Source organism: Toxotes jaculatrix, chromosome 19 (genome assembly GCF_017976425.1).
Source record: "Toxotes jaculatrix isolate fToxJac2 chromosome 19, fToxJac2.pri, whole genome shotgun sequence".
NCBI lineage: Eukaryota > Metazoa > Chordata > Actinopteri > Toxotidae > Toxotes > Toxotes jaculatrix.
In genome coordinates, this window is record NC_054412.1 from 7,986,189 (window position 1) to 8,000,299 (window position 14,111).

Genomic DNA, 14,111 nt, shown 5'->3' on the forward strand with positions numbered 1-14,111 from the left:
CCCTTTTAATGACAGTTCCAGTCAGTGCACACAGGATAGATTGCACTGATTGTATCTGTGTGAATAGAGCTTCAAACATGACAGTTTACTTATAGGGAAGAGGAAACTAGAGCTGCTGGACAGCACAAGCTTAGAATCGGCACATCCATTATCAGCACTGTCCTACGTGAGCTGGTGCTGCAGCCCTCATTTCAGTAATCCCTTTGCCCATGCTGCTTCCTGCAAAGGAAGAGGGTGTGACAGCCTTAACACAAATATTTACCCAGACTCCCCAGGGCTCACCTGTGTTTCATCTGTCAGCGGTGGTGTTTTGGCCTGCACACAGTCATACTCTGCCAGCTTATGTGTGAACTGTATGTGTGTGTGTGTGTGTGTGTTTTTTTTAAATTTAGATCAGTTACAGTACATGTGGAAGTATTGGGTGGTTTGTCAGTCGGTCCGAGAATGAATGCATCTATGTGGTGGCCCTGAAAGCACTGCAAACTTAGAAAACATCATCACCAGTTTTACATTTACATTTAGATAAAAAAGGGAAAACTTCAACCAAACAGAAAAGTTCTGCAAAAACAGAAAAGAGTACAGAAATGCAGCAAGTGTTTGCATTGCTTGGTTTTGGTTTTCTCATTTTGCACTGTCTTTGTGTTTTTTTAAATGTGCATGCGGTGTCAAATTGGTGAAGATGTTTTTTTGATCAGCTTTTATTTGTGTGTATTTCTTTTTTAAGATGCAGTGCATTGAGCTCTCAGTACCACCGTACATTTGTGTGTGTGAACAGTTTGTTAGTTGTGCGTGATCACTCGTCCTTGGCTCAATCAGCGTGTGTAATGGGGCTGATCCGTCCTCCACAAACAACAAACAACCTCAGAGACAAAGCTCTGATCTTTTGTTGCCCCTCCTCTTCCTCTCTTCTGCCTGGAAATAAAGTGGGAACATCGTTTGGCCTGCAGAACTGTTCAAAGTAACGAGATTTGAATGTTTGCACTTGGCATTGTCTGGATGAACAACTTCCTACTGTGAGTGAAGGATGTGTTTGGTGTGTAGGAAAGGAGTGTGTACTCGAGGAGGTTAATAGTTAACATGCAAAAGTATCAAGTTCGTACATGTTATGTGTGATGCTTAGCAGGGAGTGTACCTTAAGGTGTGTGTGTTTGTGTGTACGGACCTGAATGCTGCCCATTGTTGAGATCAGTCAGGCTTTGGCTGAAGGTGAAGAGTGAATGGGTCAGGCCAGGTCAGATCTGTGACCCGTGGCTAATAAAGCATCACCTTACACATTACCTACGATAGTCAACAAAATCTAAACATGACCTCCTGACGTGACCCCTCGCATAACCGACAACCTGCCCGCGAGCAGGATGTCCAGTCTTATTCTGAAACTGAAATCCTCGAAACCAAAACCTTGGCCTAAAGCTCCTGTATAACCTTTAAACTCTAAACATACAAGACGGCTGTTACTCACTCCAAGTTTGAATTAAGCCTCCAGTCTTTGTTTTAGCTGAGATCATTTTGTTTCTTTTGTCTCTTTTTATATCCCTCCCTTTACTTAACCAAACACAGTTTAATGGACTGCTGCTCAGGCTCAGCTATTATAATAATAATAATGATAATAACAGCTAAATACATAAAACATTAAACATTAACAGAAAAGAAACCACAGCAACAGACTGGAAATTAGGCAAACAGACTAAAGGGGGTGAGCAGGGAAGTGTTGTGTGTGCTGAAATGATCAGTGGGTGTGTGTTTGTGCATGTTGAGGGCAGCCTGGTACTTTTCTCAGTGTTGTAACGTCTGTCCTGCCCAGATGCAGACTGTGGTCTGGTTTGAAAACTGTTACTATGCTGCCACCAGGATACTTCCTCCCATTAAACGCCTGTCCCATGCCTGCTCAGGGTGTAAGCTTTTAATACAGCTGCATTAATGGTTGAGATCATTTGCGTGAGTTTGTGCATTGGTGTTTCCAGTACTCTTCATGTGTAACTGTGTTTTGGGTTTGACTCAGACTGGCAGCTTTTAGCCGCCTCCAGGAGCAGATATTATCAGTGCCTAACCCGTCTGTCACCGAGACAGATGAGCGAGAGACGCTTCATAGCAAGGAGCAGAGAGACAGTCACAAAGGCTGTACCGATGTCATGATTCAGGTTCAGATTTTTATTCAATCATGGATTAAATGGTATGGAATTCAAAAAAACATATACAACACAATAATGGCAAATTAACTGAACCTGGAAGGAATGATATGAAACAAAAATACTACCAGCCTGCAGCAGTAGATGTAATAGTGTGGTTTAACTCACAAATTGAATTAGTAGTGCAGTCAGCATGCTGCCTGCACAGAGAGAAGAAGCAGGGTTGCAAAACAGAAACACACGGTTAAAACATTCACTGGCTCTGCTGCTCACTACTGGTCTGTCTTTCTCTCTCCACCTCTCACTTTCTGTCTGCAGGGCAGATTGAGAACTGAGTCTGGTGCTTAATCACACGGAGTCGTATCAGCACTCCTGAGTAACGGCAGTGATGGAGGCAGTGATAAGAGACTGGGAGTTAAATCTGCCTCAGCAGACTCATACCTGTTTTTCAACAAGGACACATGTTGAACCTGTGTTTCCCAGCATCAGTGTGCCTGTGGTAGTTGTAAAAATGAAACTTGTGTGTGTGTGTGTACGTGCATGCGTGCCTGCGCCAAGGCTGGTGCCAATCAAAATGTCAGCTATTTAGCTCTAACATGACTGCTCTCCCTCTTACTTCCTCTGTGCAGGACTACTTGGAGTGTATCAGTAACCAGTCTCGACTGGCCTTGAGCTCTGAGGATAAAGGTTCTTTATTCGGCAACATCCAGGACATCTACCACTTTAACAGGTACAGCACAGACACAGAACAGCACACTTGTGGGGGCTTGAGTCAAGCCTAAGTCCCAAAAACAAGGACCTCAGACCTCACTTGGACTGCTATGAGACCTGATTTACCTGAGACTTAAGCCAAAGACACTGTTTTCACATAGTAAAATCCCAGAACAATAAAAAACAAATAAGACAGAGACAGGCAGATCTTCCGAATGTTCCATTTAGGAGGAGAGAGACTTCAAACTTGACTTAGACAAGAGACACAACTTGGACTTGCCCCAAAAGGTCTAAAAACAGTACTGACTACATATAAATACACCGACAGACTCTCATCTCTCTCAGGCTCAACAAACAATGCCCCATTTATAGGGAAACTGGGCTGAGGCACCTGTTGATTTCTTGGAAGGGTGTTGTTGTCGCAGTCAGGTGTGTGTGTGTGTGTGTGTAATCAGTCCCCGTCTGCATATTTATCTCCTCCGGCACCGCTCTAAAGTGTGTGTGTGTGCTGTATCCAGACAAGATGGCTACTTGAGCATCAGCCATGGTGGTCTGCAGACATAAACAAGCACACACTCTTTCTCCCACCTATTCATTTCTCAGCTGCTGTGCACAGACAAACTGGCCATTAAAAGGAAGCATAAAAGCAGTTTAAAGCAGTTACAATGACCTCATGCTTCAACCATGAAACAATAACTTCAGCAGTGGTCACTTTTTTTCCCCCCACAGTGTGTACTTACACACACATACAGAGCTACACACAGGAGCAACCTGTTTGAATTCATGGAAGTTTCGCATTTGTTCACAGCCGAGTGCCCTAAAACCTAATTTCTGTACCCAGGGTGACTCTTACTCCTGAAATTCACTGGAATTGTTGTGAACAATGAATGGTGGGAGAGTAGTTTATATTCATGTGTCTCGGGAAGAGGAGAAACAAAATGCATTTACTGTGTGTGAATGATGCAGAAATTAATGGGTGCACATTTTCCAGATCAAATCCTGATTTCTCTGACATGATGTGTTTAATTTAGGGACCTGCTTTATGATCTTGAGAAGTGTAACGCTGACCCTGTGGCCATCGCAGAGTGCTTCGTGTCCAAGGTAAAAAATCTCCACCCTTCCATCCCTCTCTTTCACTAGTGATGGAAAATAACTACATACATTTATTCCAGTAGAATTTTAAGGCCCTTTAATTGAGTATATCCATTTTATCTTCCTATTTCTACTCACTGTTTTCAGAGGGAAATATTTGTACTTTTTACTCCACTACATTTATTTAACAGCTATAATGTTACTTTTCAGATTACGATTTTACATAAAACATGTTTAGATTATAAAATACACTTTCGTTTACTTTCATTTCTGAAATTTTAAGTACATTTTGCTAGTAATGCTTTTGTACTCATGTAGGAATTTTCATGTAGGACTATAACTTGTAGCACTGTATTTTTAAAGGTTCTGAGTACTTCTTTTACCACTGTCTGTGTTTCTGCCCACATGCAAACTCCTTCTCTTGCCTGTTGAAACCTGTCCAAACAGCTGGTTCAGACACACAGACACACTCACAGACGTACAAGGGGACAGAAAAATGAGATTTGTTATTATAAGAGATAAATTCCCAAAAATCAGATGCAGACTAGGCATAATGTCAGTTAAGTTTATTGAGGCTAGTAGCATTATTTTGGTAGTTGGAATGTTAGCATTAAGTGCAAGAGGAGGGCAGGAAGGAAGGACAACTCCAGAGGAATTTTAAGGACTGGCCAAATATGTAATCACCTTTTTTTACTGGAGGGAGATAATAGCAGTACTTCATCAAGAAAAACTGGACTCAGCAGCTCTGCTCAAAGTATCACTGGTCCCTCTGTCTGTGTGTTCTTACATTTTATTCCACCCCTTCTCCTCACCCGCCCATGTCCCATAAAACGATTGCATGATTATGTCCCATGATAATGCACTGCATTCCAGCACTTCCTCTAAAACACTTTACATTCCCTCCCTACCCTACTGCAATTACACCCAATACCACAGAGCAACTGTCTGGCCATATACAAAAAAAACAAGTCACAGTCAGCGTCACAGACTCCCAAAATACAGCAGCTGCTGTTGTAACAAACCAGTTTTATAGCAGCCCACAGCAACACTCTGCATAATTAACTGAGATCCACAAGCAAACCAGGGTGCTGACATCTTGTAGCCGACTGATTGTTACGCTTAGCAAAAAAAAAAAAAAAAATCAACAGGAAATGTCAGTCAGAAAAAAAGCTGTTGTGCTGTAATTGTGATCATAGGCAATCTGATCATCACACTCATTACTTGACCTAATCTGCAGAATTTCATAAGACTAGTAGTTACTCTGCAGATGTCCATTAAATATTCTTTTTTTACTGAAAGAGTGGTAACAAGCTCCTGACTTGCTGCTGCAGGTCCTGCCAAGAATACACACACAGACAGACACACACACCTGCGCAGTACTTCACAGCATCCTATGTCAAAAATGATCTCTTAAATATGACACACTCATGACGTATTCAAAGTAGTTTCGATTTTTTTTAGATTAACAACATTTGCATCGTGTATGTGAGTGTTTATTTTTATTCTTTTGATTTGTCTGCTTCTGTCAAACTAGTGCTGGGTCTGCAGACACAGCCCACTGCCTGGAAATATTTAGTCACCACTGTCCACCATGTCACCTTTACATTAACACATTGCAACCAAGGGCTTTGTATGTGTGTGCATGTGACTGTGTGTGGTTTCACAATTTCACATGCTGACTTATGGTAAAAGGGTTGTAACCAGAATAGTAACCAGGGTTCTTTGTATTGCTGAAGGTTAGTCATCGTTGCTAAGACCCAGAAAACCACAAATCCTCTCTTTCACTATCTGCTGTGAAATGCACACACACACACAAACACACCCACTCATCGCTAATACTCTTCTAGTATGAGCAGCCAAGAATCACCATCCAGCACGATGTTTGAAGAAGACACAGATCTAGTTGTAAATCTCTGCCTCTCTCTCTCTGAGATAATTGGCTATCTATCCTCATGTTCCTCTCTGTTCGACTCTATCTTCACTGTGCTATGTGTTGAGTAAGACTTTACAAGGTTTTATGGGTTGCTACATGCTGACTGAAGCAGAGAGAGCACAATTACAGCAAGGTCTTTTTTCTTTTCTTTTGCCCCTAGTGATCTTTCAGGTTCAGTGCTTTACCTGGTGACTCACTGTGACCAGTCCAGTCTCAACAAATCTGTATAACAACAAAACCTGCTGCTTTATTACTTTGCCATTAAAATGATGAGTGGTAGCTGATGCAACTCAACTTTTTTTTCTTTGACTGGGTAGTGATTAGTGGCCACAGCTCAAAAAAAGTTGAAATCTTTCAATATAATTTGTATCTTGATACTCTAGAGAAGGATATTTTTTTATTTTTTTTATCATGTATAGGAGCCAGCACACAGTTCAGATCTCTCACATGCAGCAATTGGACATGATGATTATATGATTTAACATAGCTTGTATATATTTCTAAAAGGGAAGTATATTATAGATGTGAGTTATTTCAGGGTCTGCTGGTTTCCTGGTTAGGTTCAAAGAGTGTGTGTAGACATGTGCGTTTGCATGTCAGTGTGTGCACGCATGCATGCTCTGCACAAATTTGTCTTCCATTGAAGCATTTATGTATTTTGTGGTCTTGTGTTCGTAGTGGAGGGGCTATATTAAGAGTGTGTATTAGGAGTGTGCGTTGGTGTGTGTCATCAGAAATCGATGGTGGCACATCTGGTTGTGTTTAGTTCTGGTCTGTGGCGGCAGACTGCTGGAGACGAGGAGGAGAACTCTGCTCTTCAATTTAGAACGGTTCCCACGGAGCACCTCAGGCAAACAAATCAGGAGAGTTTGTCTGTGAGTGTGTGTTTGTGTCTGTGTGTGTTCTTATGGTCAGTATATTTTGGTGGGATACATTGCTTGTGTTCATGCAGATGGGTTGAATTGTTTGCTGCAGCTTGAATAAGAATGTATATTTACCTACAGCATGAAACATAACATTCACACACACAGTCTATGCATACTGTAAGTTTACTATGAATCACATGTTGGCAAACGTGTGTGAACTTTGCCTTGTATGTGCAAGAAGTCTGTCCTGTGCAACCAGGGCAGACTTCTGTCATATGCCCTGTGTGTTTATGATGTCGCTTCCTGATAGCTCTCTGCATCCTGTGACCCCCAAGTGTTTATAGACACAAATAGAATTCAATTAGGCTTTCACGTTATGCAACAGCAAGGAGTTCATCTTGAGGCCTCCAAGAGAGCAAGATGTGTTGGAGAGATGAAGAGGAAAGCTTTCAAGAAAGAAAGCTTTCCTCTTATAATAGATAGATGACGAGACAACTAGAAAAAAGTGTTGCAGAATTAGAAATCAAGAGAAAGGGTGGATGATACAGAGGTGGAGAGCAAAGAGAATTTCTGAGAGCAGAGAGAAAGAGCTTCATTCCAGCTTTGATAAGTCATGCTGTGTCTGATGTCTTTGATGTTCAGAGAGGCATGCAAGGTGGGAAAAGTGTCAATTAAAGGGGCGGCAATGAAGAATGAGGGGATATTTAATCCGAGCGCTCAGGGCTGTTGGGATCAACAGAGACTTAAAGGCCAGGACACAGGCTAATCATAAGCTACAAAGTTGACTCTCAATTAGTAGCAGTGAACGGAGGAGAGAGGATGCCTTGTCTGTGGGCTCAGAGTGTGCAGAGAAGTAAACATGAAATAACCGGCCAGTCATCAAAACTGCACTGAACCACTGCAGATATGGTACAACAGTAATGAACAAGCAAAAAAAAGGCAATAAATCTTGACTTAAACCAACTGTTTTCTATGTTTTAGCTCATTTACTTTATATTATAACCAGTCATTTGAAAATATTGAATACTGAATTTGTTGAAGTTGTCCTTCCTTTAAGCTAAATCATTTTCATATGATTTAAAAATTTATTAGCAGGCTCTTGAAACTTGCTTTGGTGGTATAGCCCATCCCTGTGAACATCAAGTCTGCATTAATTTTTGTCAAGGAGCCATTATTGTTTTGAGAAAACAGAGTAGACTTTGACTGTTGAAATAAATGGGAGGAATAGTACATCCAACTGTCAAACAATTTGTAGCATCCATGTAAAAATGATCAGCAAGTACATGATTTGTAGTTAAAGAGCTAAAACTTGTAAACACACCAGTATGGGCCTTTCATTAGCATAATTACACAGAACAAAGCTCACTAAAAATATCAAAACAAAATGCTGTCAGAGATGCATCCTTTTGCATCTTTTCCTCTAGTGCCACCATCAGGTCCATTTTTTAATTGTTCAATACTTTGTTTTATGACCAAATAGCTGCAAAGCTAATGGCATTGCCATTAGCCTCAGCTGTACTTTGTGTTTGGTCCTTTTCAGCAAATGCTAGCATGCTAACATTTTACCTGCTAAACATTAGCACATTAGCATCATGAGCTTGTTAGCATGTTGAAGTTAGCATTGAGCTCAAACCACTTCTGTGTCCAAATACAGCCTCACAGATCCACTAAAATGGCTTTAAATCTTACGAGACTGAATGTTAATTTCAAGTGTTTATCCCTCACTAAACAACTGTACATACCCACTAACACACAACAAATGCCAACAAATATTAGGTGACATTATTACAGCTTCAGTTAGTCCTGTTTCCTTCTACTTAAATACATGAACTAATTTGTTCTTGTTGTTATGGGGTTTTTTTTCACAGAGCGAAGAATTCCACATTTATACCCAGTACTGCACCAACTATCCACGGTAAGACAGCAAAGTGTGTTTTTGATGTGTGAGACGGTGCTTATTCAGTGCAACAGTCTACTGTACAATGCACATCTTCTCGTTCTCATTGTTATCCCATCCTGATTTCACCTCCGCATACCGTCTTCCCAGCGTCTCACGTAGCTCCATTGTGCATGTCGATCAATGCACTACCTTCCCCCCCCCCCCTCCCTGACAGACTCACACGCTCTATACAAGCCAGCTCAGCAGGAGTCAAAGTGTCTAGTGGCTGTTGTGCCTCAGGGTCTCTCAGACTCCCTCCCTTCCTGCTTCTTGCTGTTTTTTTTCTCTTCCATTCTTTTGTTCACGGACTATTGACAGAGTTACAGCTCACACACTGACAGATGAGGTATTTTAGATGTCACCTTATCATACCTGACGCTGTTAATGTTTTAATCTGCTTTGTGTGAGTCTGGTCCTATGGGACGCCTGTATGGATAGCTTGGGAGGAATATTGTGGATTTTTTTGGTGTCAGTGTGTCTATTGTGTGTGATTAAATAGGCTGAAACGTGAGGCTATTCTTCATGCCAAGATATGCTGCACCTACCAAACACACCTCCTCCTCTGGCTACCATTTTTCCTCCATAGTGGATGATAAGAACGGCACGTGGAGAAGAAACAATTTACAAGCTAATGATAACTAACTGTGTACAGATTGTGTGTGTGTGTGTTAGAGAGCAAGTGTGTGTGAAGGGGCTATTGTCAGCTGTTTGAGATAGACCTTCTCCCACATCCACAGCTGGTGACCCCAACCAAGGTCACACACGACAGACACACACACACACAGAGTCTGCAGATGTATCATGGTCATGCTGAGCTCTAAGGTCAGGTTTCCTCCAGAACAATGTGAGGCCTGTGTGGAGCTGCACTGGAATTTAGACATGCAGACATGCACATGCATGCGCACACACAAAGACACAGAAGAAAGAGACAAGTTTTGGGCAACTCTTCCTCTGTCTTTTTCCGCTCTGCATGTGTACGCACACACTCACACACAGCCTCTGTTTGTCACTGAAAAAGGCCCTTTCTTCCCCAGTTGGTCGAAACTAGATTCACTGACTTACTGGTTCTTACAAGGCTACCGTTTCAGTAAAACATGTACCAAAAATTATTCGATGCTGCCCAAGAAAATGATAAATGCATGAAGTATCTATCATGCACGTGTGAAGGATTTTATCTGATGTGGAACACAGGTCATCACACTGAACAATAATTAGCTGCGAGTATTTGACAAGGTGTATGTGCACAGGTGCAGATACATATACACAACTGAAAAGTCTGCACAGTGGGACTTAAAATATTATTTTATCTATTCTTTTTATGTATTGCATTTGCCACATAGGTTGAATACAAATATTTAAATTAATAATATTTTAATTAATTTAACCAAATTTTATAGCAATTTCTGTTCAAACAGGATGAAACTTTTTTTCAGTATTGTCCCTAGTCCTGCCAGGACATACATGAAAAGTCATATTTGTCATTGCTGTCAAATTGTGGTTTACTACACGTCCCTGACATCTCATTTGCTCTATTTTGTCTCCAAAGGTCGGTGGCTGTGCTAACTGAGTGCATGAGAAACAAGGCGTTGGCCAAGTTTTTCCGCGAGCGCCAGGAATCTCTGAGGCACTCCTTGCCCCTGGGCTCCTACCTGCTCAAGCCAGTGCAGAGGATCCTCAAGTACCACCTACTGCTGCACGTATGTCTGTCTGTTGTCTCTCTCTCTCTCCCTAAAAACACACACACAAACAATTACTCTTTGCCCGCAGCAATGTCAGTGCAGGCACCCACTTGTAAGTGCACAGACAGGACACACTAATGTTTTTATCTGTACCAATGCAAATGGATGTTTACAGCTCAAAGAGATCATTTATGACTCCTGCTCAGCTCCATTGGAGAGGCCAAATGTTTAGACATATGGTTCTCAGTATGTATGTTCCTGTGTATGCGCACCTTGAATGTGCTTGGATGAGGGTGCATGCAAGGTTGTTGTCCTCTACAGAACAACACACATGTGTGAGTGTTAACCCATTTGCATGCGTCTTCATGAACATGCTTGTGTGACGTGTGAGCATATGTGCGAGTGCTAACTCCCAGCGGTGTGTGTGTGTGTGTTATCTGTGCAGGAGATAGCCAACCACATGGAGAAGGACACAGAGACCTATGAGGTTGTGCAGGAAGCCATAGACACCATGCAGAGAGTGGCCTGGCACATCAACGACATGAAGAGGAAACATGAGCATGCAGTTAGGCTGCAGGTACAACAAGCACGCACACACACACATGCAGACACACAAATGATGGCTGATCTTCAGCTCCTTTAGGACTGTTAATGACTAATGCTTTCTCCTTAATCTATGCAACATTGAGCGTGTGATGATGTATCTCACACACTTGCCATGTCTCTCATTATTTCTATAACTAAAACAGACACGGTAGTTTTGAGCCTTTCAAGGAGCCAATTCTTTTATTGTTGTGCGGAACAGTTATGTGAACTCTAGGTTTGAATCAGCCAAGGCTCTGATCCTCCCCACGTCTTACGCAAGTTACTGGGTTTTCCACTGGGCTAATGATGGCCTTGCATAAGGAGGACACATAAAAGGGAAGCTTGTTTCTTTTATCAGCTGGGAGCCAAAGTGGTCAAATGAATGCAGGAATGTGTGTGGAAGCGTTTACTCTCAGTGTCTGGAGAGAGGATTGATGTCTTTCGTAGTTTTTTTCCTATTATAATTTTTTGTCTACTTAACATTGGGCCTTTCTTTTTTCTTTACTTTTCCTTAACCTTTTTGCTTTAACTGTTTTAAGTCTGTTTCGTCCTCCATCCAGTAGCACAACACACATCCACTATCCTGCTCCTTCACTCTTTAAAAACCCACCTTTTGTAACAGCTTTCCAGAGATCCAGTGATTTATTTATAATTGTTGTTTTTACATTTCAACATTGTTTTTATGTTGTAAAGCACTTTGTGTGTTTTTAAGTGCTTTACAAGTTAACTAACACCTTTTTAACACTTGCACTCACGCACACAAACCCCTTTATTCACTCTTACACTCTTTTTCATTCTTTTTCTGAAAGTTTTTTTCACTTTTGAGCACTGTAGGTCTATATGTAGGTTTATTTTTGTGATACAAGATGTTTTTCAAAAATTTTTATTGCTACTGAGCAACCGTTTTTCCTGTTTAACTCCCCTCACTCATTGTATTTCTGTGCTCGCTACAGGAAATCCAGAGCCAGCTGACCAACTGGAAAGGTCCTGATCTGATTGGCTACGGAGAGTTGGTTCTTGAAGGAACGTTTCGTCTGCAGCGAGCCAAGAACGAGAGAACTCTCTTCCTGTTTGACAAGCTTCTGCTGATTACCAAGAAACGAGAAGAAACCTACACCTACAAGGCTCACATCCTGGTCAGTCACGCTGCTCCACCACCACCGCCACCTGTCCCAAAGAGACACTAAACATACAAATGTTTCCGCTCAGTAACAGTATTTTTAATATTTCCTCCTACCTATTTGTTGCAGTGCTGTAACCTGATGCTGGTGGAAGTTATTCCTAAAGAACCACTGAGTTTCAGCGTGTTTCACTACAAGAACCCCAAGCTGCAGCACACAGTCCAGGTACAGCATCACTGAAAAAAAAAACACACGTCATAACAAACGTCAAACACTGTGAATTTAATTACGTTTTAAACTGTAGCCACCAGCAGCATTGTGCAAGAGTGCTGTCAGAAAGTGTGACGATTATTTGCAGGTGCTTGATTGTTTTGTGGAGGCTCACCTCGTTGAGTTGCTCAGACATGTCGAGTGTTTAGGAGCTAATGGTAGCCATTGTTGTTATCTAACCACTGCGGGCAAGCACTGCAAAAGAAAATAGATGTGATGTAAGAAAGCCATGTCCCAAATTTTTAGCTGCCTTTTAAAGTGCATGTCTGATATTATCTTCTTTGCGATGTTTCGCACTCTGCCCCCAGGCCAAATCACAGCAAGACAAGCGCATGTGGATCTTACACCTCAAGAGACTCATACTTGAAAACCATCCTGCCAAAATCCCTGCCAAGGTAAGAGCACCTCGTCTCCTGACCCTCTCACCCTCTCTGTTCACTGATGGCGTAAACACAGACTTTGAGTGGGATGTGTTGAAAATGTCTCTCCCTCTCGCCTACTTCCTCCATCTTTTCTGACCCCTGCTTTCTTTCACTCATTAATTTTCATTCAAACACAATCACTTTACTGTCTCTTCATCTGCTTTTGGACATGTGCAAGTGGAAACTGAGGATTACTCTCCAGTGGTCAAGGTCACTGAGAAAGTTCACTCTTACTATATAAAGAGGCTGCTTGTCAAGTGTCAAACTTGAGCAAAACTGATAAGTCGGTGTTGTGGTGCCACCTAGTGTCAAACATCAGGTTCACCCATTATCTAACCTGTTGAACTCACCTTCATTTTATTATTCACTTCTAGGCCAAGCAAGCCATTTTGGAAATGGATGCAATGCGTAAGTCCCAATTTAAATGACATTTATGTTGGAAAATCAAGTAATATAATTTATTAACATATTCTACAACATATTTTGATATTATATTCTTTTGTCATAGGTTTAATCATATTTAATGTGTTCTTGTCGTCATGTAATTGTTGTGTAACATTTTTTTCTGTCATTTCTCCAGATCATCCCGGGTTTCATTACACAGCTGATGGTGACAAGAAGGATTCCCCTCAAACCAAGGAGGGCCCGACTCCTCGAAGAGGACGCAGGAAAGGTTAGAAATTTGAATTTAAGTAATTACGCACTATGCATGGTTGAGCTGTAAGAGTTCATCATAAATTTGTTTGTCCCCCCAGAACCTCTATCCAAGTTACTGAAGAATGCCAAGCAGAATGCTGCAAACACCGACGGTGAAAAGGTAAGTTATAACCAGTGATGATGTGGACATTTTAAGACTGCGGAGCATGACTACATACACTCACACTGACAGAAATTATTCAGCCAAACTCTTGCAACTGTCTTCCTCTGCAGCGGACAAGTCTGGGTGCCACCCTGCTCTCTCCTGTGTCCCAGCTGGCTCTGGGCACCATTGGTCGCAGCCGCAGCTTAATCAACCAGTCACAAGAATCCCTGGACCCCGGTGATCACTATGACCACAGTGACAGAGAGGAAGGAGAGGAGCCACATCAGCAGGATGCAGATGATGAAGATGACAGCGGTCTGGTAAGTTTGAAACTGCTGAATGGGTGATTCATTACATATGCACATTGATTTGTACGATTCCACCTTCAACCCATGTCCTTCAAACATGTTAATTCGGAATCTTTGCATTCAGGGAGGCGGAAAGAGGCTGCGAGTCCCAGGCAAAAGTAGTAGGAAGAGGCTGAACCCTCAGGCATCTGTTGATAGTATAGAACAGTGGAAAGCCTTCAACATGAGTGCCTCAGACCTACAGGTATTAATCACAA

The 14,111-nt window shown here is 41.8% G+C and overlaps 1 protein-coding gene across 2 annotated transcripts in view; it reads left to right on the top strand.

The window, feature by feature from the left end:
* Positions 1 to 14,111, top strand: part of LOC121199622 (pleckstrin homology domain-containing family G member 1) — a 38,764-nt gene that overhangs the window by 19,226 nt on the left and 5,427 nt on the right. For both annotated transcript variants that reach the window (XM_041064477.1, XM_041064476.1), the window contains exons 3-15: positions 2,756 to 2,856; positions 3,869 to 3,938; positions 8,597 to 8,643; positions 10,214 to 10,364; positions 10,792 to 10,923; positions 11,885 to 12,067; positions 12,182 to 12,277; positions 12,631 to 12,717; positions 13,119 to 13,152; positions 13,325 to 13,417; positions 13,500 to 13,561; positions 13,675 to 13,866; positions 13,979 to 14,098. In XM_041064477.1, the coding sequence (XP_040920411.1) occupies positions 2,756 to 2,856; positions 3,869 to 3,938; positions 8,597 to 8,643; positions 10,214 to 10,364; positions 10,792 to 10,923; positions 11,885 to 12,067; positions 12,182 to 12,277; positions 12,631 to 12,717; positions 13,119 to 13,152; positions 13,325 to 13,417; positions 13,500 to 13,561; positions 13,675 to 13,866; positions 13,979 to 14,098 (1,368 nt within the window). The remainder of the gene's footprint in view (positions 1 to 2,755; positions 2,857 to 3,868; positions 3,939 to 8,596; positions 8,644 to 10,213; positions 10,365 to 10,791; positions 10,924 to 11,884; positions 12,068 to 12,181; positions 12,278 to 12,630; positions 12,718 to 13,118; positions 13,153 to 13,324; positions 13,418 to 13,499; positions 13,562 to 13,674; positions 13,867 to 13,978; positions 14,099 to 14,111) is intronic.